Source organism: Thermobia domestica, chromosome 16 (assembly GCF_964235325.1).
Source record: "Thermobia domestica chromosome 16, izTheDome1.hap1.1, whole genome shotgun sequence".
Classification (NCBI taxonomy): domain Eukaryota; kingdom Metazoa; phylum Arthropoda; class Insecta; order Zygentoma; family Lepismatidae; genus Thermobia; species Thermobia domestica.
This window is the reverse complement of record NC_137469.1, coordinates 177,816,787-177,841,579: the sequence shown is the minus strand read 5'-3', so window position 1 is coordinate 177,841,579 and position 24,793 is coordinate 177,816,787. Positions and strand designations below refer to the sequence as shown.

The 24,793-nt window shown below is 33.8% G+C and overlaps 1 protein-coding gene across 2 annotated transcripts in view; it reads left to right on the top strand.

The window, feature by feature from the left end:
* The window catches only part of LOC145673519 (trypsin-like), a 59,855-nt gene extending 35,383 nt beyond the window's left edge, over positions 1–24,472 (top strand). For both annotated transcript variants that reach the window (XM_081743296.1, XM_081743297.1), the window contains exons 6-8: positions 6,074–6,187; positions 10,007–10,138; positions 24,145–24,472. In XM_081743296.1, coding sequence (XP_081599422.1) covers positions 6,074–6,187; positions 10,007–10,138; positions 24,145–24,321 — 423 coding nt within the window. In that variant the 3' untranslated portion in view covers positions 24,322–24,472. The remainder of the gene's footprint in view (positions 1–6,073; positions 6,188–10,006; positions 10,139–24,144) is intronic.
* The last annotated feature ends 321 nt before the right edge of the window (positions 24,473–24,793 follow it).

Sequence of the window (24,793 nt, the reverse complement as noted above, 5' to 3'; positions counted from 1 at the left end):
ACAACATAAAAACACAACCTTAACGTATAGGATGATTTAAAACTAACTTCTGAAAAAATATGACAAAAATGGACCTTCTTACTTTATTATAGCTTACGCAAAAATTACGTGCTCACAACAGCATTATATAATGATTATAACTCTGCAAGTATTTTCCAGTGCCCGTTTAGCTCTTAATAATAATCCATTTCGATCAAATCATTTTGAACACACATTGGGTTAATCAAAACATCTAACAGTCTACGTATTACGTGGATCACTTTCCCATAACACATCTTGACCACGTCATAATTAATCGTCCATATCAATATAAGTGAAACCAGTTTCCAAATAATATCTCCCATAGTACTAATAGTATTCAACTACCATTCGCACACATTTTCAACGGATTTATGAAGAGTGTATCGCAGCATTTCTGCTTTAGAAGAAGTCATCATATGCACTCCCACAATTGTGCCGTCATGTGACTAACCTATGGATGCCGTCTGCCTAAAGTTTGCAAATGTAGCCTTCGAAAAATTGACAAATTGACAAATGATAGCCATTATCTGATCATTTGTGTGTAATATCTGTTCTTTTTAGGCTCCTTGGAGAGGACAATATACGTCAAAGTCACAATATAAAAGGTGAGCATCTTCGAGACGGTAACGCATTATTTCCCAATTAAATATTCGGGACGAGTCCTACATATTGTGTCTGTATTGTATGGCATTATCGCGAAACACAAATACCCCAGAAGTCAATGAACTCATATTAGTCAAAAAAGAGAGTCAAAGTCACGGAGTAGTGTTCACCGTAGATGGTTTATCCTGGGTTCTTTAAAAGCAAGCGTAGTTGGTTCATGGTAGTCAGAGAAACAGCTAACCATAATTTTATCGAAGAACCTTTGGATTTAAGTTCTTAGCAATCAAAGGATCTGGAATGTTCCCATTACTCATTGAATGATTTCTAAAGTCATTAAAAATTTTGGTAACATGATTCAACAGCAGCAACAACACGAAACAAAAACTAATCCCTACCCATAGCGCGTAAAATATTTAAAGTAACACGGCATATGCTCCAACTTTTGTCCCTCCATCAACATTCAGAGTTATCCACTGTGAATACATTTTGTGGTGGTCCATCTTCTTTACAATCTAATGGGCAATATCATATTCATGTTGAATTTCTCCCCTATGAATAGTATTCGCAGAAAAGCTCCAGTCGACTTTGAAAAATTGTGTAATTGGAAGAATTATTTGTTCCTGTAGATCCAGCCAGAAACATTCTTGAAAAAATCGACTAGTGTTATTCTGAATCAACTTGTTTATTACACATGTCCTATATCATATGAAATACTTACAACGGTTAACATCCTTCAGCTGTGAGGACCTGTATGATGGTAAGCTGATCTTGTTTGGAAATGTTATAGATGTGGAACGCCATCTTCGAATGGTTATTCCTACATAGATAAGCAGCATGAAACAGCTGTTTCTATTGTACATGAAAAAGAGCATATGCCATGACATTTCAATATAACTAGACATTCCGTTTATGAAATAATGTTGTAAGTATAATAAACAAACGGATTTAAGTTGATTACCTTCATATTCATCATATTAATATACCCAATACTAGAAGATGGAGAAGTTGAGATATTTGATGTTTGGTGAATAATACGTGGTAAGGTAGTTGAAAGATATAATAGTTTAAGAGAAATGAGTTTGGTCGTCTATGACACTTAAGATTTTATTTAATAATTGTGATTTAATCAAGCTGTATGAGTTTACGGAGACGAAGAGAATTTTCAGTAATTATAGTGGCTCTAGGGATCATGAGTAAGTATTGCAAGTGAAAGAGTTTTTGAAGATACCAGGAAGAATATATAAAATGGTCGGCATGACAATGAAATCTATCTAGAAATTAACAGGATGTAGCTACCCCATAAGAAGTTCTAATAGGACAGCAATAAGTGATGTATCAGTAGCTAAGAACTTATCTGTTAGCACAAACAATCGATCCATCGTCAGATTACATTCCTATTATATTTTGATTATCTAAGAAGTACATTATATAACTGAATATTGTTATCTTAATTTTCAACGTAATTGTTCAATAAAATATGTATAAATGCCAGTGGACTTCATATTATTCGCAATATTTGGACTTTCATAATTCCAATGTAATAATAATAATATGGACAAATAATAACATGAATATAATCCTAATAGCTGTAGAAGTTATAACAATTTCAATCCAAACAATTGTATTTTCTAACATTATCCAAGAATTTGATATCAATATTTGATTAGGTATAAGTTAAGCTATCTCTGTAAAAATTTAACTAAATCCAATATGAGTGATATTAAGGTGGTATTCTTCGCTCACATGTACATACATTAAATTATTTCTTTTCATACCTACAACTATCGAACAAATCTAGATGTTAAATGGTTTAAACGGAAACAATAACTTTTATGCTATGAGAAAATATAACACTTCTACCTACACTGACAATTTCCATTATTATTATTTAGAAGCATAAACAAGGTTCATATTGTCACTGTTTGTCCTTATCGATGAAGATCAAGACACGTCTTTTAAGGAGAAAGGCAATATAAGTACTACAGTAATTATATCAAGCATTTGAGTTCATCTACAATCAGGGTGCTGTTTAATTTAATTACACTCAATTGGCAATAAGAGAAAGAAGGCTAAATAAGTAAAATATCGAAAAAATGAAAGTAATTAATTAGAAAACAAAGGTGTAAGTAGAAAGCTAACATATTATTCCTGACGTAAAAGGAAAACAATAATTAATAAAGCATAATAACTTTAGTCAATAACAGAAAGAGACAGTGAAAAGGTTTCAACCATGTCAAACGTTTGAAAGCCTGGGAGCAGTGTTGCTACAAAGAGATTACCACTTTTTAAAATTAACTAAGTCACTGGTAGTTAAAATATCAACAACATATTTCTTTGAACGAATGAAACAAGAATTATAGGAATGGTCCAAAAATACATCAAAAGATTCCTATCTTGGTAAATAATTATTTCTTGGATTAGGGGCCACAAAATTTTTGAACGACCCTAAATCGAGATTTTGTATTTTCTGCGGAATGAGCGTATAATACTGGATTACGTGATAGTTTGGGTTTGCCTACACTACATGTATTGCTCCAGATATAAGGCGTACAAAAAGTTTGACTGTAATATATAGGATCTTTGATTAACGGTCACAAAATTTTCGAACGGCCCCTAAATCGAGTTTTCGTGTTTTCTGCAGAATAAGCACATCATACTGAGTTAAGTGATAGTTTGTGTTTGACTACACTATATGTAATTCTCCAGATATAAGGCGTATGAGAAAAATTTTGATTAAAATATATTGGACCTTTTGATCCAAAGGGCTAACATATTATCCCTGACGTAAAAGAGAAACTACCATTGACAAAGCCTAGGAAGCTCAGTCAATAACAGAAAAAGCCAGTGGAGAGGCTTCAATCAGGTCATAAGTTTGGAAGCCTGGGGGCAGTAATGTTACAAAGAAGTTACAATTTTTAAAATTAACTACGGTGGGTCATTGATAGTTACATTATCGACATCTAATTTCTTTGGACCATCAAGAAAGGTAAAAAATTGTAAGAATTTTAATAACTGATATTCTGAATGTAATTTTAAATTCATTTCTACCATAGAATTAAAAAAATTAAAGAATGGATAACAGAATGATCAATTCTTCATGGAATTTTATAACCAAAGTCAGAAATCTTTCCGGCAAAATGTATGTTATTGTCTTTCCTTTATTAGTTTAGTAATGAAAGTCTCTTCGTGAAACCGAAACTTACTTTTAGTTTCATCCAATGATTCGCTGCGAGTCACATATAATATTACTGGGCCTAAAATTGATGACATAAACACCATGACAGCTTTGGTGCTTATTGCATCCGGCAATGAAGCGACTTAATAGGATCTCACAATGCAAAACTTCAAATTTTCTTACTGAAACCATACTACTAACAAAATCACGGAGCTTTAGGTGTTCCATCTTTCCTGCCCTATGTGTTTATATAGTCACTTCATGTACTCAAGATATATAAACAACAGGTAACCGCAGTTTGCGTTTTTTGTTCTGATTGGCTCCTTGTCCGTGACGTCATGTGGACGGACTTTTGTCCATCTTGAAACAATATACCAACTAGCATAATTATCTATGCAGTATTTCACATGGTCTCTTGAACGATACCTCGTGATACTCAAGGATATTATTAAATAGAGGATCTGCCCATGTGTATCTCCATCCTATTAACTGAATGAAGCAAAAAAAAAAAATAGCATTGGCACGTCTGATTGGTTACTCTCATTTCCACTATATACAGTTGTTGCCTCAACACATTGCGATTTTCATACGTTGGTTACTCTCATTTCCACTATATACAGTTGTTGCCTCAACACATTGCGATTTTCATACGTTGGTTACTCTCATTTCCACTACATACAGTTGTTGCCTCAACACATTGCGATTTTCATACGTTGGTTACTCTCATTTCCACTATATACAGTTGTTGCTTCAACACATTGCGATTTTCATACGTTGGTTACTCTCATTTCCACTACATACAGTTGTTGCCTCAACACATTGCGATTTTCATACGTTGGTTACTCTCATTTCCACTATATACAGTTGTTGCCTCAACACATTGCGATTTTCATACGTTGGTTACTCTCATTTCCACTACATACAGTTGTTGCCTCAACACATTGCGATTTTCATACATTGGTTACTCTCATTTCCACTATATACAGTTGTTGCCTCAACACATTGCGATTTTCATACGTTGGTTACTCTCATTTCCACTATATACAGTTGTTGCCTCAACACATTGCGATTTTCATACGTTGGTTACTCTCATTTCCACTATATACAGTTGTTGCCTCAACACATTGCGATTTTCATACGTTGGTTACTCTCATTTCCACTATATACAGTTGTTGCCTCAACACATTGCGATTTTCATACGTTGGTTATTCTCATTTCAACTATATACAGTTGTTGCCTCAACACATTGCGATTTTCATACGTTGGTTACTCTCATTTCCACTATATACAGTTGTTGCCTCAACACATTGCGATTTTCATATGTATACATGCAGTATGTCTATCGTTTATTTTTATTTAAGTTGTTGGTTCAGATTTATATTATACAATATTTACATGCTGCACGTATGGGTGCACAAATGAGAGTTAAAAGAAATTACCCGGAATAACCTTTCACAGGTAAGAAAATCACAAATCATAGGATACGTATGGCTGTGACGAATCACTTCACGATTTTGTGGTATGGACAGATCCTCTATTTTGTAACATGCTTGGCAATATCTCCGCGTGACATCATCGACCGCAAAGTATCCTGGGAAAAATGAGAGCGGAAAGGGTGAATCAAGAGTTCTCTGCATGCACTGATAAACGTTTGTAAATGATACATTCAATTATTTCATAGTATTGACCTGGATTATTATCTTTTTACTTCGTTCTCTCTTCTCGTTATTTCTTCAATGAAGCGGGAAAAATTAAGAAAAATATTGTTCAATTTAGAACATTATAGAAATGGGAATAGTGAACTGGAGTAAAAATGATGGTTCATATCTAGAACGTTGTAATTTCAATTTGTGCGTTTCAGAAAGGCATTATGTATTCAGCATTTAATAAGAAGATCTGATTAATTACTGTAGGAAGTAAATTAGTAATAAATGAGTTACGAATTAGTCATGAAACATTTTACAAATATAGTAATTTTAGTTGAATTAATTACAATTCTATGTTCGATACTTAAAAAATTAACAAACGTATTGAAATTTGTTTCAGCATAACAATTGAATCTAAGTAAATTCTGATTCATTTAAATATTCTAACCTTTTGTGGTATGTACGTATTACAGAAGAAGCAGGTTAATCCTTACTATTTGAGATTAATAATATTCACTTTCCACATTAGAGTTAAAGTTGTTATGATTAATGGATATGCGAGTTGATTAAAATGCTTACGTTTGTTAAACTATTCCTGATATTATTAAGAAACGATCTTGTTTTTCAGGTTAAAGAACCATTTACGTTTACCAAATATGTGGCTCCAGTTGATGATGAGCATCATGATCACAAAAAATCTTTCTCGCGTTGTGTTGTTATGGGTTGGGGATCACATAAACTCGTAAGTACTGTAAAATGTTGTACTATTATTCTAAAATATTTCCATGATGGACATTTTTACCATATCTTTTGTCATTGTAGTTAATTATGACAAAACCTTGACTCTTCATTAGTAAATACTTTTCCTGAGTTCCTACGACTTGCCTCGAATATTTCACTCGTTATAATTTTACCTCTATACCAGTCTAAAAATGCAATTAAGGTTTTTATGTGATGCTCTCATAATCACAAGTGAAAATGTTTCTAATAACTTCAAGATGAACTCATGATTCTCCATTAAAGTCAATATATAGTCAATTCGTACACATAGGTGGTAGTGATACTTGATGTTCAAACGTTATAGACAGCGTTCAAGAAAGCTTTGAGTTTTTGCTTTCCCTGTGCAGCTTCGGACATTGTGGAAGCCGCTCTGGTGTTCAAATATCATTCGGTCACTCTCCATTCTTGTTTGATGCAGCTTAAACACGGAGACTTAGATATATGGAAGCAGACTTTGTCTTGCTACACGACGATTCCCGAAGTATCCATAGAAGTTGGAGATGAGGGTTGATGACATCACTAATGAGGAGGATTGATGACTTCGCAAATGAATGTAGCACTAGTCATATTCCCTTCCACACATAAGCACATAATGAAAACACATATAAGCAAGAAGTCTAGTTTATTCGATACATACCAGGATGGCAGGCATACCTCTAGTTCTGTGATTGTAAACATATGCTAGATCTACCTACTAACCTTTATGTGTACGGCGGTACACATGTTTGTCAATAGATACAAGAAAAGAACATGTCTCATCACAGAATAGCAAATCTCTCGATTTATCTAATCATATAATTCTCGTTAATGAGAAAGTGTTTGAGGTATGTGTGTAAGAAAAAGCGGAAATGTAGATCAATTGTTTATTTTTCATGCACTGTGACAATGGAATCACAGTAAAGTGATTCTGATATCGTTGACGATGATCAACCTCTCAGGTGAGAGAGTAAAGCTTTTCTTATGTTAAGAAACTTTGAGAGGCGTCGCAAAAACCTTTAGAGCAAGGTAAATTGTGTATCACTTACATTTATATTTGCAACAGAGGGACAAGAAAACTTCACGACCTTGCAAATGCCAAGGTACGTGCTGCAATGCTTTACGTTTATACCTGTTAAAACCATGAAATTTACCGTGAAACCATACACCACAGGATATGCTATCCTAAACATGAAAAACCATTGAGCTACTGTTCTCAATAATTTCAACTTTGGAACAATGCATTTCGTATTCACTGCTGTCAGTGCTAATTTCTTGTTTACTCTCGACCCATCTTTAATTCAGAGTTTATATGAGAATTTTGTTGGGAGCATGTCTGGGAATTATGCCTGATAGGGAATACGTTGCGCCCACATTGCACATTGCTGAAATAAGCATGTTTGGATTATATATGCGTGCACTCTTAAGGGATGTAGGATTTAGATTTCTGGGCTTTCGGTATCGATGGTCATTTAGCCAGTTACGTATGGGAGATGACGTCCCTCGGCGAGCACACTATCCGGAGAAAGGGAGCAAACGAAGAGGCCATATATAAGGGTTACGTACCACCCCGAGATTTGCCTGGTGTGAATGAGGGAAATCCAGGAAACTTCATTCAGGATGGCTAGCCTGAAAAACCTTTTTAAACTTTCTCGACTGAGTGCACCCGTCGATGGGAATCGAACTTATGAACTCTTAACCCTGATATGAACGTCGGCTTCACAAATTTTCAGTTCGATATAACGCGTACTGCAATCTGTGTGTTGCACTACACACGCGTACTACACACTTTTCGCAGCATAGATCCATATGAAGATTTTCTCTTATTTTCATATGAGCAATCACCTATTGCAGTTTATATATAATATATCTATATCTATATCTATCTATCTATCTATCTATCTATCTATCTATATATATATATATATATATATATATATATATATATATATATATATATATATATATATATATTTGTCTGTGTGTATGTGTGTGTACTTAATTGCATTATTTCGAATCCAAATTCTTCCGCTCGAAGTATTCGAACATGAGACAAGATGAATTCTATTATTTTGAATGCAAACAAAATAACTTAGCAGAATTCCAATTGTATTTAAATATTTCTTCTCTGGTATGTGTCACCGAGAGAGTTCCCAACGGTCTATGTGGATCGGTACGCGGCTTTGACGTGGAAGAACTGAGTTCGATTTTCGACTGGAACTCATGCGGATTGAATCCCACGTTAAGCTGTAAGTGCACATCTCATATAGCCTCGCTGCAAAACAGGAAGCTAATCTCAAATCCAATTTAGTCCAATCTATTGCCGAAAGGAGTAAACATGGGAAATGTTTACACTAAAGTCAGTACGGTTTGCAATGAGAATTTGCGATTGTAATTAGTTTTATGAATGCTATTTCCTTGTGTTTCTCAAGTAAAAAAAAATGTTAAGTACGCAGTTTCGCCATATATAAAAAGTGGTTCCGTGACCTGGGGACAAACTCAGAATGATGATAGACGATAATAAGAAAAGCAATTGTAGAATAGAAACAAATGGCCAGAAGTGCGTCGCATCGCGACCACCGTCTCGTCGCGATTAGCATAAATAGTTTCGCGTCTGATTGAGGCTTCAAGCTAATATATATATATATATATATATATATATATATATATATATATATATATATATATATATATATATAAACTTCGCCATTCCATATCAGTGAACACGTTTTCTGTTTGAAAGAAGACAAACACATGGACTGCCAATAAAGAACCCTTGGATGGAACTAATGGCAGAAAGAAAGTAATCACGCTCTCTCTACTACGGTAGTCTAGTTTGAATTGACTATTTGCCTACTGTATCATCTATCATTTGCCTCTGGTATGTTCCGTTTCACGCAGCTGCGAAGGCTTTGTTGGTAGTTAACTGGTTAGTGCTGGCAAATTGGTGTACTGCAGTTACTTTGTGTGTCGTTAGTGAGACAGTATTTTGAAGTGTATTGACATTTGCGGTTGATGAGCTTATAAATATGTTTTTCCCTGTGAAATAGCTAATGGATACGGTCATGAAGCAACTAGGTTATATAGTGAAGGATTTGCATGCCCGTTCAACAGTTTATGGGAAAAAGACACTGGTGACCACAATTTCACGACCATGGGGAACCATAATTCGAAAGAATGATACCTCATCGTGTAGGGGAACAGCCTCCGACAAGCACCAGGACCATACTACAAATAGAGTGCTAGGAAACAACCCTTGGATGGAACTAATGATAGAAAGAAAGCATTCACGCTCTCTCTACTACAGTAGTCCAGATCGAAGGGACTATTTGCCTATCTTATTAGCTATCACTTGCCTCTGGTATGTTCCATGAAATGGGTGTGGCACACAGTATTGTATAGACAGTACTGGAAAGTACTACACAAACATAAGTTGCAATCCTACTATCTATAAAGAATAGAAATCTGCCTCAAGCTGACTTCATCTAAATTCTTGTACATGTATATTGTGAATGGCTAATGCAACTCTGCTTGGCAGGTCCACAGTTTCATACCCTTGTACTATTCACTGATGAAGCATGATTTACTACAGACAGTATATTTTTTAGTCTAAAAAGCCATATTCGAATCAATGAAAACATTACGAGACACTTGTCTACACACCCATTAACCGATATTTACATAGATAACATATTTACATTCATTTGATAAGTATCTGTAAAATGATTCATACCCTTAAAGTATTCATTTACTTGTACACTAAACGTAACTGTTCTATGTTAATGAAAACTTTTATCTGTTCTAGGGTCCTATCTATGAGCCATCAGAATGTCTATTAAAAATGCCAGTTACAGTTGTAGATATGAAACAATGTAACACTAACAAAACAGGGAATTATATTTGTGTTAAACCTTTCAAGAATCAAGGGCACTGCACCGTAAGTACATTATTTTTTGTGAAATTAAAATAAAATCTGGCCAAAGCTTATCACTACTAATAAATAATACTGTTACGCATTTGGTAATGATCTTTACTGGAAACATTGTGAAATAAAATCTTAATACTAGAGGTTATGCATTTCTCAAAACAGGAGGAGAGATAATTGTAAAGAATCAATAAGATCCTTCCTTTCATTACAACTACTTCCATTCGCACGAAGATCTAATTTTAACTGTTCAGTGGTAACGTTGGGTCTACTAGATCCAAATTATTTTTATATATATTATATCTTTAGTTGGCAACACTGTACGAGCTTCGTACTCCATCTACCTTTCAATCTAAAATACTATTTTATGTGATACCCATCAATTTCAGTTTAAAGCTTTTCATCGTTGGATTGTCTGTGTTTTATCTTAGTCTGGGCCACTCAGACCCAACGTTACCACTTACGCTATTATTTGAGGAACAGTTTGTCTTGTGTTTGAATTTATTTTATGTGAAGTTTAGAAGATATTTTCCACCAATATCAGCATTTTTGTACACATACTTTGTTCTGTGTTAGTGTAGTAACAAGGCTGGAAGTTACGAATCAAACGTTGAAAGAGCAAGACAGATGTTAGAAACGGAACTTGATGTTTCATCCTCTGAAGAAGAAGATAATGATGAAGATTCGGATTTCTGTATTTACTGTAACCATGATACTGATAGTACGCACAATCCAATGAGGAAAACTGTTACTGATGAAACTAAATGTCTGTAATATTTTGTGGGTAGAAATAATGAAAGAAAGTAGAGAATAGAAGTGCGAAATGTAAATGTCCGTACAAGCGCTAGTAATATTGTGACTGTTCGTATAAGTGACCCAAACTGCAATGAATACAAAGACTGTTCAGGAAACGTGGTCTATGTTTATAACCGATGCGATAGTTGATATTAGTGTTACTAACACCAACAAATACATACAGAAAATAACTGCAAAGTATTCGGAACAACGATTTATACATCTTACCAGTGTGTGTGAAGGGAAAGCGCTCATAGGTTTGTTATATATCGCTGATGTATTGCATGCTGGACGTCTGAATGTTGAGGAATTGTGGGAGCAAGATGGAACAGGAGTGAAGATAGTTTCGACTACTATGTCTTTACAGAGGTTCCGATTTCTTTGTCGTTGTTTGTAATTTGATGACGTTGATACACGTACGAAAAGAAAATCCTTAGGCAAATTAGCTCCAATTCGTGACTTTTTAAAAATTATTTGTAAGCAATGGCAAGTTAAATTTTCCAATTGCTATGTTAGCAACATTGGATGAGACACTTGTAGGTTTCCCAGGAATATGTGGATTCTGTATCTATGTGCCCAAAACCCCTGCAAAATATGGAACAAAACTTTTAGTTTTGTTGATGCAACATTATACTACACAGAAAATATGGAGGTGTATGTGGGGACACAGCCGTTTGTTATCTATCTTAAACCATTGCCTAATGTTGTTTGTATTTAATATTCAAAATATAATGATGATTTAACTCTCAGTTTACATCTTATCAAGCAAAAAAGCTTATGGATCCAGCAGGCCCAACTTTACCATTCATGTAATTTTTTTCTCACGTTACCACTGCAGTTTTAATGATGAAAACTTCCACTTTTTTAAACTTTTGATTGGATTTTAAATTTTAATAACATTTTCTAAACTTTCACTAACCTTTAAATTATGAACACATCTCGTTATTTTTCTTCTGTTCTATCCAGAATCATTTTTTCCCACAAAACTTTAATATTGAGCCAACTATTCAAATTCAACAATTTCAATCTCTCTTCTCTTTATATCGATTCCATCTCTCATCACTTTCTTCTAATGTTTCTTCCTTCGCTTTCCATTCTTTCCATACCTTCCTAGTCTATTTCGTGTCCTGTTTCTCTTACATGCTTATATACTTTGTTATTATTGTTCTCCATTCTAACGTATTTCCTGTGATGTTTAATCATATCTTTCAACTTATTTCCTGTTTTTTTATGTAATTCATTTCGCATTTCTTATACCTAATCATATACTTTATCCATTTCTAATTTTGCTACATTTTAATTTCTGTTATTTTCTTCCTTTTCGCTAATTCTAATACTCTCCTACTCTCTTCCTATATGTTTTTATTCCTCATTTCTTTAATATTTTTTTCAGGATTTCTGTCTTTTCTCCTATGCTTTCTACTCAAAACGATTTTCTTCTTCATCCTCCTTTTCTTTCTTCGCTCTCTTTCCTTTCCTTCTTTCTTCTTTTTAGCTGTACTGCAATTCTGCAAATTGTACTAATTCTGTACTAATAACCTAAGGACCAATCGTTATACCGTTTTTTTCATAATTCTCATGAAGTTCCTTTTAGTCACTCTAGCTGTTAACCATCACTTCTTATACTAATTTGTATTTAATCTTCCTACCTCTCTTTCTTTTGTCATATATAGAAATTAATTTCATCCTCTTTTGATTTCAACTCTATGTTTTCCTTTCTCTTTATTCTTGATAATTCTCTCTCAGAAAGAACAATAGTTTTTTTTTAGTTGAATAAAACTGTTCCCAGCTAATGATTCAGCACTTTTTGTAGATGATGTGCAACATGGAACTTTCAAAACTTTTCGTTTTTTGGTGAGCTGATTTTTACTCTGATATGATCTCTTCTTCTGCTGGTTTTCCTTTGGCCTTTTCCTCTATCAGCATTGTGATCCAAAATGGCCAAGCATGCTGTTTCTTCTTGTTTATTATTGTGATGATTCGTCGTCATTCATCATTTTTCTTTAGTACGTCTTCATCGCTTAATCACGCCAATTGCTATGCAGTCTGTTCTACAGAATTATGTTAAAATTAAATTATGACGCAACTCTCTTCTAATTGAATATTTTTCGTCTGTAACCAATGGCATCTCTAGTTGGTTAAATCTCACGTTACTGATCTGGAAACTTTGGACTTTAGCGTCTCCGATAGTATTTTGTCACCCTATAATAAATGTAAGACCTAATTCTCGAAACTCACTGACGGGAGAGGCAATAAATATTTCTTTAGCAATGCTACTTTAAAGTGGCCCTTTCTCTGGGTGACAATATACAAAATCTAGCATCACAAAAAATAGAACACTCAAATTATTTCCTCGTTTATTTGAATCCCCCAGAAAGGTATAAAATGCTGAGCTAGTTAAAATGAACCTTCTTTGATTTTTTCGTGGTTAGTACAAAACTAAATGGGCCACAAAAAGTTATTCCTTTGTTTATTTGAGTAGCACGAAATGGTAATTCTTTCCTTTTTCTGCTTGCTACAAAACTGAATAAGTCACAGAAATTTAATATTTCGTCTTTTTCAGTATTACAAAATGATATAAAATTCTGAGTTAGTTAAAATGGTCCTTCATCACTTTTTCTGGTTAGTGCAAATGTATTCCTTTGTTTATTTGAACAGCACAAAAAATATAGAAATTTTGAGTTAGCTAAAATGGCATTTCTCTTTAGTACAAAATTCAAATAGGCCACTCAAATTTATTCCTGCGTTTATTTGAGTAGTAGAAAATATAAAATATTCAGCTAGTTAAAATGGTATTTCCTGGTTTTTTCTGGTTGGTATAAAAAGTAGAACACCAAAATTTTTTTCTTGTTTATTGGAGTAGTACAAAATATACGAGAATTCAGAGCTGTTTAAAATGGACCTTCTTTGTTTTATTTATCTTGTTAATACAAAAGAAAAGAAAGGTTCACGTTCTTTTCTGCTAGATACAAAATTGAATAGGTTACTCAAATGTAACCCTTCGTTTATTTGAATAGCACCAAAGGTATAAAGTGATGAGCTAGTTAAAATGGATCTTTTTTTGTTTTTCTTGTGATTTCTACAAACATAGAATAGACCACTCAAATTTATTCCTTCCTTTATCGGCGTAGTACAAAAGTTATAAAATTCTCAGTTAGTACCGCTTTTTCTTCCGGTTCATACAAATTTATTCCTTGGTTTATTTCCGTAGTAAAAATGATATAAATGTTTGGAACTCACTCCACTCAAAATAGGCCACTCAAATTTATTGCTTCGTTTGTTTAAGTAGTACAAAAGGTATAACAAGCTGAGCTAGTTCAAATGGTCTTTCTTAGCTTTTTCTGGTTAGTACAAATATACTCCTTTGTTTATTTTTGAAGCTTTTTCTGTTTGGTACCAAACTAAATAGGTCACAGAAATTTAACCCTTCGTTTCTTTAAATATTACAAAATGTATAAAATTCTAAGCCAGTTCTTCGCCATTTTCTCGTTGGTACAAAAGGAAATATGACACTCGCATTTATTTAACTATTTCTTTAAATGCCACAGAAAGGTATAACATGCTTAGTTAGTTAAAATAGCCCCTCTTTGTTGTCTTCTCATGGGTACAAAAAATAAACTACTCAAATTATCCTCAGTCTTTTAATGATACAAAAAGATATAAAATGCTGAGCTAGTCATAATGCAATAAATAAACTAAACCACTCAAATTTATTCCCTCGATTATTTGAATAATACAAAATGGTATAATGCTGAGTTAGTTAAAAAGAGCCTTCTTCGCCTTTGTTGGAAAGTAAAAATTTATTCCTTCGTTTGTTTGAATAATACAAAAGCTATAATATAATGGCCCTTCACTTTTCCAGTTGGTACATAATGAAATGATCCACTCAAATTTTATTCATTCTTCACTTTTTCTGGTTCGTACAAAACTAAATACTCCATCCAAATGTATTTCTTCGTTCATTTGAGCAGTACAAAATGATGTAAAATTCTGGGTTTCTTAAAATGGTCCTTCTTGCTACACAATTGAACAGTTCACTCAAAGGTTATCCCTTCGTTTGTTTAAATAGTACAAAATGGTATAGAACTTCTGAGCCAGTTAAAATAGGCCTTTGTCGCTTTTTCTGGTTAGTGCAAATTTATTTCTTGGTTTATTTAAATAGTGCAAAATACTCAGCTAGCTAAAATGGACGTTCATTTTTTCATCGGTATAAAACGTAGAACACCTTAACTTATTCTTTCTTTTATCGGAGTAGTAAAAAATTGTATAAAATCCTGAGTTAGTTAAAATGGCCCTTCTTCGCTTTTTTGGTTATTACAATTGTATTCCTCCGTTTATTTGAGTAGTACAAAATGATATAAATGTTTGGTACAGAAGTAAATAGGACACTCAAATTTATTCGATCTTTACTTTTATGTTGTGGGTAGGAAACTCAATAGGCCATACAAATTTATCCGTCGCTACGTTTACGAGTTATTCGGGTTTAAATATTTGACCTTTTACCTCGAAGGTTAGTACTTTTGGTACATGTGGTACTTGATGACCCATTAGTATATATGGAAACGCCACCTCAATATGTGGCTTCTTTTAAAAGTTATTCTGTATTAAATATTTGACCTTTGACCTCGATGGTTAGTACTTTTGGGTCTTGTAGTTGATGACGACCAATTACTAAATATGGAAACACCACCTCAATATGTGGCTCCGTTTAAAAGTTATTCTATTTTAAATACTTGACCTTTCACCTTGATGGTCAGTAAATTTGAAACATGTAGCTGTTTATGACCTATTACTAAATGTGGAAGAAACACCTCAATATGTTGCTTGGTTAACAAGTTATTCGGGTTTAAATATTTGACCTTTGATGTCGATTGTCAGTGTTTTTGGGTCAAGTAATAGTTGATGACCTATTACTAAATCTGGAAACAGCACCTCAACATGTTGCTCCGTTTACGAGCTATTCTGTTTTAAATATTTGACATTTGAGCACGATCGATAGTACTTTCGGAGCATGTAGTTGTTGATGACCTATTACGAAATCTGGAAACTCCGCCTCAATATATTGATCCGTTTACCAGTTATTTTGGTTTAAATATTTGATGTTTGACCTCCATAGTCAGTACTTTTGAGTCATTTAGTAATTTGTGACCTATTACTAAATGTGGAAACAGCACTTCAATATGACGCTCCGTTTACGAGCTATTCTGGTTTAAATATTTGACCTTCGACCTCGGTGGTCAGTACTATTGAGACACGCTGTAGTTAATAACTTGTTACTAAATGTGGAAACAGCACCTCAATACGTTGCTCTGTTTACGAGTTATTCGGGTTTAAGTATTTGACCTTTGACCTCAATGGTCAGTACTTTTGAGGCATGCAGCAGTTGGTTATCCATTACTAAATATGTAAACACCACCTCAATATGTGACTCGGATTAAAAGTTATTCGCGTCTAAATATTTGAACTTTGACCTCGTTGGTCCATACTTTTCGGATATGCAGTAGTTGAGGAACTGTTACCAATTGTGGAAACAGTACCTCAATATGTTGTTCCGTTTAAAAGTTATTCGATTTTAAACATTTGACCTTTGATCTCGATGGTCAGTACCTTTGGTACCTGTAGTACTAGATGAATGCTTCTGTAATTTCTGCTATGTTACATAGTTGTTGATAAAAGGGAACTAGTACACTCCTGATATTGGTTCATATTCTCTGTTGTATTAAATAGGCGTTAAAAAATAGGCCATACTTTTTTATACATAGGGAGTTGCGAAAATAGGTGTTCATAGTCTCTGTGTAATCTCTGCTGTAAAAAATAGAGGTTGAAAAATATGTGCATTGTCTTAAGTAATTTCTGCTATGTTAAAATAGAGGGTTGAGAAATGTGCTCATAAAAGGGAACGAGAAAACCTTCATTATTCTCTGTTATGTTGGTAGTCTTTGCTATGTTATGTAGGAGTGCGTATGTAATCTATGTGCTCATAGTATTGTGTAATTTTTGCTATGTTAAAATAGCGGTGGAAAAATAAGTCAGACTCTTTTATTATTTTTGCTACCTGTTCGTATGTTACATAGGGGTTGGAAAATGTGTTCATAGTCTTTTATTAGCTCTGCTATGTTCGTAGTCTCTGAGTAATTTCTGCTATCTTATAGGGCTTGAAAAAAGTGCTCATAAAAGTGAACGAATACATCCCTGCTACTGGTTTATATTCTCTGCTGTATGAAATAGGGGTTAGAAAATAGCATATTCTCTTTTATCAGCTCTGCTATGTTCGTAGTCTGTGTGTAATCTGTGATTAGATTATGTATTCATTGTATTAATTAATTTCTGTTGTGTTAAAGTAGGGGTTGAAAAAAGTGGTCATAAAAGGGAACGGTTACACCCGCATTATATTAGTAGCCTTTGCTATGTTACGTAGGAGTGCTCCTAAAATATGCATTCATTGTATTTTATCAGTTCGTAGTCTTATGTAATTTCTGCTATGTTAAAATAGGGGTTGAAAAAGTGCTCATAAAAGAGAACGAGTACTCCCCTAAAATGTAGTCGTAAAAGAGAACGAATACACCCTCATAAAAGAGAATGAGTTTTTGGGGTGTTCGATTTTCCACGGTTGAACGTTACGGAGGTCATGGCGTGTCGTGCATCACTGGAAAATTGAGTCCTTGCTTTCAGAACACCCTAAAAAAAACGCGATTTTTAGGGTAATGTCAGCTTTCAGTTAAGTGTCCCCCATCTACTCACATTCATTGTTGTTTCTCTCTGAGTGTGTTCTTTATTTGTTTCTCTGTTTTTGGTGTTGGATCTGTTTTCTTTTGTCATATTTCGTCTTTGATGTCTCGGTATTTCTTGTTATTATTGTGGTTTTTATTGCCTTTATTTCTTGTTTCTTCATTCTTATGGTTCAATGTTTTTCGTTTTACCTGTAAGTCCCTTTTCTGGTTAGTTTGTTTCTGATCTCGTATTTTAGATTTTGGTTTAGGTGTGGATCTGTATTGGATTTGTTCCGTGAGTTCTGGTTTTTCTTTTACTTATTTTTATGTTTTATTCATTCTATGTTTTCGCTTTTCTGTTGTATAGAATTATGTTTTTCTTCCTTTGATATTTTTCTTTTTTATCTTTTCCTTTTTCTGTTTCCCTCTTTTCTTTATTCTTTTTCCTTTTTTCTTTTTATATTCCTGTTTTTCTTTTACTTTTTTACTTTTTCTTTTCGTTTTCCTCTCCTCTCATCTCTTGTTTCCGGTCTCCAGATATCTTGTCTCTCCTGTTCTGTGTAGTCACTTCCCTTTCAGTATTTCCTTTTTTAGAGGTCTATTGTATATGACCTTAGTGAGGTGCTGTTTAAGGTTTCTGAGTGTCCTGTGTGTCTAAGATCCTATGTCTTTGGATGTCTCTGAGGCATCTTTTGCCACCATTCTTCTCTTTCATATTCTGTATTCATTTCTTTCCAGAATTCTTTGGTAATGGCTTTCAGATTGTTTTCATAGTTTGGGAGCTAGAAGAGTGGGAATATTATTATGTCCACCCCTCATTTTTTCTTTTATCTTTTTGTCAGTAGGTTTTCTATCTTTGCCCTGATAAGTGCCTTCTTGTAGGCCCTTGCCATGAATATTCTGCCTAGTAGTTTTAGTGTGTTTTCTAATCTTTGTTTGTTTTCGATAATTCTTGTTAGTCATAAATATTTGGCTTGTTATTAGTGAGTTTTTTAGTACGATGGGGTGTCTTGAGTTTGCTCTCAAAAATTATTGTTTGTTTGTGCGTTTGTAGTAAATGTCTGTCTCTAGGGCACCACAAGGTCTTTTCACTATTGTTACATCCAGGAAGTGTATTAGACTTTCTTTCTAATAAAGAAGAAAGTCTCTTTCCATCATGAATTCCAATTCACCTGTATTTTTTATAGGTTTTCAAAATATGTTTCAAGCTGTTGTTTGGTACGTAGAAATATTCCCATGATATCGTCTACAAATCTGTATTAATATAATGGTTTCTTAGGGCCCGTTTCTGCCTGGGTTAGCTCCATGTGAACGTAGATGTTCGCATTTGCCACCGACACCGAAGACCTTGTGGCTGTGCCCTTGCGTTGGAGAAATAATTTATAACCAAATCTAATGTAGTTATTATACATCAGAATTTCCAGTCTTTTCATTAGAGATGGTGCTGGTGGTTCTAGAGTTTCTCCCTTGCATTTTCCTTTTAGCCAGTCATATCTTGAGGTGTAATAGTCTGATACGAGTTCTATGCCTCTTTTACTTTCTATGTTTGAGTATAGATTTTTGATATCTGTGGTGTATGGGAGGTTTGTGGTAGATATTTTTCTGATCTGTCTAATTCTTTGAAGAAAATCTGTGGTGTATTTTAGTCATTCAGGCAGTGTGAGTAGGAGTTTCATAAGAAAGTGTGTCAGATATTTGTCTAGGTTTTTTGTCTGCTGTTGCAGGCTGATACTATTGGTCTTCCCGGAAGAAGGCCTCTCTCTGGTCTTGGTTGTGCATATATTTTTGTAATAGGTAGAAGCTGGGCAAGTTTGTCCCTCTGTTTATTAGTCTTCCTTTGTGGAACTGTTTCAGCGCTCCTGTTTGTATCAGTAGCTTTTCGAAAAGGTTATTTTCTTCTCAATCATTTTAAAAATTGCGCCTTTTGATTGTTTTATTTCTCCGAATGTGGTTTTGTTCTTCAATAGGAAAAGTGTTCCTTTTTCATAGTGTTTTTTTTCATTATCACCACGCCTCCTGATTTGTCAGTGGGTTTTATAATTATATCGTTTTCGAATTTTAGTTTGTAAAGTGCGTGTCTATGGCGCAAAGATAGGTTTGATTTGCTTCTTTTTTCTAAGAGTTTGAGGATTTCTTCTTGTAGGAGATCTATGTGTTCTTGAATAAAATGGATGGTTAAGTCTGGCTCTTTGTTCTCTCCCCTTACTTAAGAGGAACGATGTTCTATTTTTCTTTGGGTTCTTTATTTAGTATATTTGGTTTATTTAGTTTTTGAGTTTTTCAGGTCCTTTCTCAGAACCAACGGGTTTGTTTTATATTTTGGAAAAAAAGATAATCTTTTCCCAGTACCTCCAGTTGGTCGGGTGTTAGAGTTTTATTTCATAGGTTGTGTATGAGTGATTGCTTTCCTTTCATATTTTTCTTTCTGGGTCTACTTTTTCTTTCTTTTCTTTCGGTCGTTATTTTTTGTTGGGTTCGCTTGTGGTTTTCTCAGTTTTGTTGGGGTTGTTCAATTTAACTCTCTTTTGATTTTTTGTGATCTTGAAATGGACCTTTGTTTTTTGTGGTGGTGTGGAACTCCATGATGTATTCTATTGATTCCTTCTTAGCTTCCTCTGTGGAGTGTTTCGTCTCTCTCATTGTGTGCTTCTGATCATCATTTGTTGTTTATTATTTTGGGGTTGGATTTTCCTTTTTAAGACGTAAAAAGCTACTATTTTTTCTCTAGACTACCTCTTTTGTTTCTTGTGTTACAAAGCGGGATTTGCACTCTTCTACGTCAAATTCACATTATTTTTCTAATGTTTGACGTCGTTGTTTGTAGTGTTCGATTACTTCTCTGATTATTTCAGTCTCAGCTCTTTTCAGAATGTTTTGTATGTTTTCTTCGAAGTTAGTTAGTACTTTGGCGTATTCAACCAAGTTCATGTCTGGTTTCTGGAGACTTATTAGGGGTTCGCCAAGTTGTACTCCCTTCTTATGCTCGGCCTCATAGTGCTGTGCAAGATGTCGTTTGTAGACAAGCTTGCGTAGCGTTTGAAAGCTCTCTTCCCTTTTCCCACTCAGCCTGTAGTTGGCCTGAGCGGTTCCAGAGTTTCTCCCCCACATTTCCCCATACTTATTCACGTTCTGTTCCCATTTGTTATTTGTATTTTCTAATATACTTAACCTTTTCTTTATTCTCAATAACTTCTCCTCTGTTGTACATACACTGTTCTCCCATATAAATTTTAAGGCTTTTATCATTTTTATATTTCTTGCAATTCCTTGTAATTTTATTCTTTATTTCTTCTTCTATCAGCTTCAAAATATAACATCTTCTTAGCTTGAAACATAGCTTTAATCTCTACAGTAAACACCAATATTTTCTCATTTATTATTCTTGTTTTATCTATCATCCTCTTGACTTCTTTCTTACTATTTACCCTATTATTTCCTTATCTTTCTCCTGTTTCTTCTGTTATCTTCTTTAATTCGTTTCCAAATGTTCTAAGATATTCTTTCTACAATCTATAACCAGCCTCAGCTTTATGTCTCTAGAGTGTATTTTTGGTAATTTCATCATACCCTGAATTATGTCATTTCGTGTGATAATCTCTTGAACTCCTTTTTCCTTTAATTTCCTATTACCTTCTCTTTGATTTATTTCATCTTTTCTCTCATATTATCTCATATGGTTCGTTACATAACTCTTTTACGATTTCTTTATATTATTATTCCTCCATCACTACCACTGTTCTTCCTTTGTCAGCATATTTGATTACTATGGTTTCCTTTTCCATAAACTCTTTAACCCACCTTTTTCTTCTTTTCTGAGGTCTCAAATTTATTGTCCATATTCGGTTTGAATATTCCTACTGCTTTCCTTCTTTTCTTGTCTCTCTCTCTTCCTTTTATTATAATTGTTATCTTGTCTCTGTCCATAATTTTGTTCCACTGAATTCAACAGTTCTCTTGTATCTATCTTTTTCTCCTTACTAAACTTATTCCTAAACTCAGGCGCTTTCCTTCTTCATTTATTACTACGTTTCGTATCGTCATATCTTATTCACTACTTAACATTCTAAGTTTTTAATTTCCATTTTAATCTTTTGTTTTCTTTCTTCACAGAAGTTTCATTTTATTTGTGTGTGTGGGGGGGTGTAATTGATATAATATCGATGGATGGATCACAAAGTGGTATAACATCAACTGTCTTTCTGTACATGTTTCTCAATTACAATTAGCTTGTGAAATGGTATTTCAATCTTCTAATTTAATAATTCTTCTTTTTACCAAAATAAAAAGTTTTATTCTACTAATTTTATCACGTTGTCCTACACGAAATTCAACTTTTTGTCTTCTTCATTGTGCATGGTGTCAGTCACATTGGTTACACATTTTTTAGTAACTATACAAGTTTTTAATAAGAAACTTATAGTTTTATCTTTTGTCCGGAGAACACACTTTTGTCTGGTACTATGCAGATGCAAATGCAATCAACCTAATGAATATTTGGGATGTAGCGTTGGATATATGTAACTTACATCTTTCCTTCTTAGTTTCTGGTACCGTCTGATCTTTATATTCAGGGTCATGATCTTGAAATTCAATTTCACATTGAGAAGATAAAGACATAAGATAGGTTAACAATACATTTGGCCAAAACTTTGGCTAAGTAACATTACTTTCATGTTTCTTTTCCCCTAGATATCGTTTCTTACAATACACTTACCTAAGCCTATCATAACTACCTTTCTGCCTTCCCTCTGATCAATAAGACAATCACCCTAAATTACTGGGGACTTTTTACTAAAGAAAAAAATTGCAACGCACTTGAAGAGATCTTTGTATTTGCAAGCACAAATGACAAAGGCAACCTTTGCTCTAGAGAACTTTCATAAAGCATTGGTATTAGATTTTATTGTTTCTCATTATGTTTCTGTATTTTAAGGCGGTATGAACTAACTATTTGCACGATTTTATTATGATATATTATTCATAATAATTAAATTATGCTATATTACAAATTTCCTCGATTTCCGTTGCTACTGTACTAGCAACCCCTGTTACTGTTGATTCTTTTGTACCTGGAATACTATATCTGAGAAACTCAAAGTAATATATCGTGTCATTAAATATCGTTACATTTAAGTAACAGAGGAATTTTGTGCTTCAGAAATTGGAAATGTTGTGTATATATACTTGTCATTGTACTTCCGTTCTCACCAGAAGTGTGTATTCTTCAGTAAATAGACTCTTTAACTGAAGTCTTTAGACTAAACAGGTACACAAAAGCAATGAAAACTTCTAAGCTTCCCGTAAAAACTGTGTAAACAAATTTCTACCTATAGTCGTGTATTGTCACACGCAAGTGCACAATTTGTTTAAATGATCGAAATGAAATGCAGAATTCCTACCTTCCGTCAATGTGCGAACAGAAGTCTAAATTATAAAAATAATAGTCCATTTGATACAAGTTGTCCTTTCTGACAATTCCTTTCCCTTGTTTTTCCCTTCCTGCACGTGGTTATAAAAATAAGGCAAGAAGAACTGTTTTTATTTCAACAACACGTTCAGCCAATTATAGTAACTCATTTCTATCGTTCTACAACGGTAAATATTCCACCCTTTCCTCAAGTTGCCAATTTAAATATAAACAAATGCACATTATTTTAGTAGAATGCCAACTTGAATAGTAGACCTGCTGGTTATTGAGAACATTCCTTTTAGTTTTCTTTTGTGTCATTTAATATTATAAAACTGAGATTTATTTGCAGTGAATAACTTTGTTTCAATACCCGACACAAAAGCTGGCAACATAACGTTGAGCACCACGTGCACGCAGCGTGCTGTCAGGAAGGGCAAGTAATATCTACTCCAGTTTAGGTTCAATACAAGGGACAAAAACTTGTAGAATTATTTCTCAAATAATGAAAACACGAAGTATTACACGAAAAGTATTGCATAATACTACACAACAATATTGGAGGAGTTCGTACTTGAGTTATAATATTCTTCTTCTAATGAGTACTGCAGTTATTGTTAAAGTAAACTGGATTGTTGTGAAGAGCATGTTGTAAAGTAGATGCGTGTAGAAAAGTAGTTTTGCTTTCAGAGGTCACTTCTGATTTCAAAGAATCAAGAGTAAAAATATATTTCTGAAATGCTTGGAACCAGAAAACGGAAACTGGGTAAATATATCTAGTTTTACACAGGTGCCTAGAAACGGCGCCTATGGCCAAATTTTCCATGTTTGCTACATACATGTAGACGAAACTCTATGTTATTAGGGTTGAATCTAACGAAAAGTTTCAAAGTGTCAGTTTTCGATCTTACATATTGTCTAGGTAACGTGTTTTTGGACTATAATAATTACTATCACCATGTATCCAAAGATCTGCATTAATTTTGTATTTATCTATTATTGTTACTATTTATTAGCTATTTGCATTATTGTTAGAAATTTCTGTCTAGAAACCTTTTGTTACATACCTGTAGCATCTTTGTGACTGTGAATATTTCATATTTCAGGGAGACTTTGGAGCACCTCTCATTTGTGGCAATAAACTCCGAGGAATGCTTGTGAGCAGTGAAGATTACCCAGCCAAGCCTTGTTTTGAAGGACAGGGTATTAAGTTCAGATTGATTACTCATTGGAGAAGTGTCATTTCCGATATCGTTGATATCGATCCCGAACAATACGAATAATAGAATGAAAAGTGTATGTAGTCTTGGTTATAGAATCGCTGAAAACTATTGTATTTACGAAAGAATACAAGTTTAACAGGTCATACTAATTATTATTTTTAAAAAGATAATAAACTTTGGTAATAATAAAAGCTTAAAATCTCAATAACGTCGATGTATTTTCTTTCTCAAATTAGAGACCTCTTACCTAGGCCATGATCATGTCTGTGACAAAAGTGTCAGGGATTTAATGGTACTAAAAGTATATACTTTCCTCTGATCTACAAATGTCATCTTTCATGAATGAACCATCTTCCCTGTTGTTATCAATACGTGCAATAAAAATGGAAGTATCACACTGATATAACTTGCACGAGTTTCTATGCTATTCATGAAAATTAGTAGGTTTGCTTCATATTCATGAATTTTCTGGCAGTATTTTCCGGAGTATAAATAGTGGAGTCAGTAAAGGAATGGCAAAGAACAACATAAA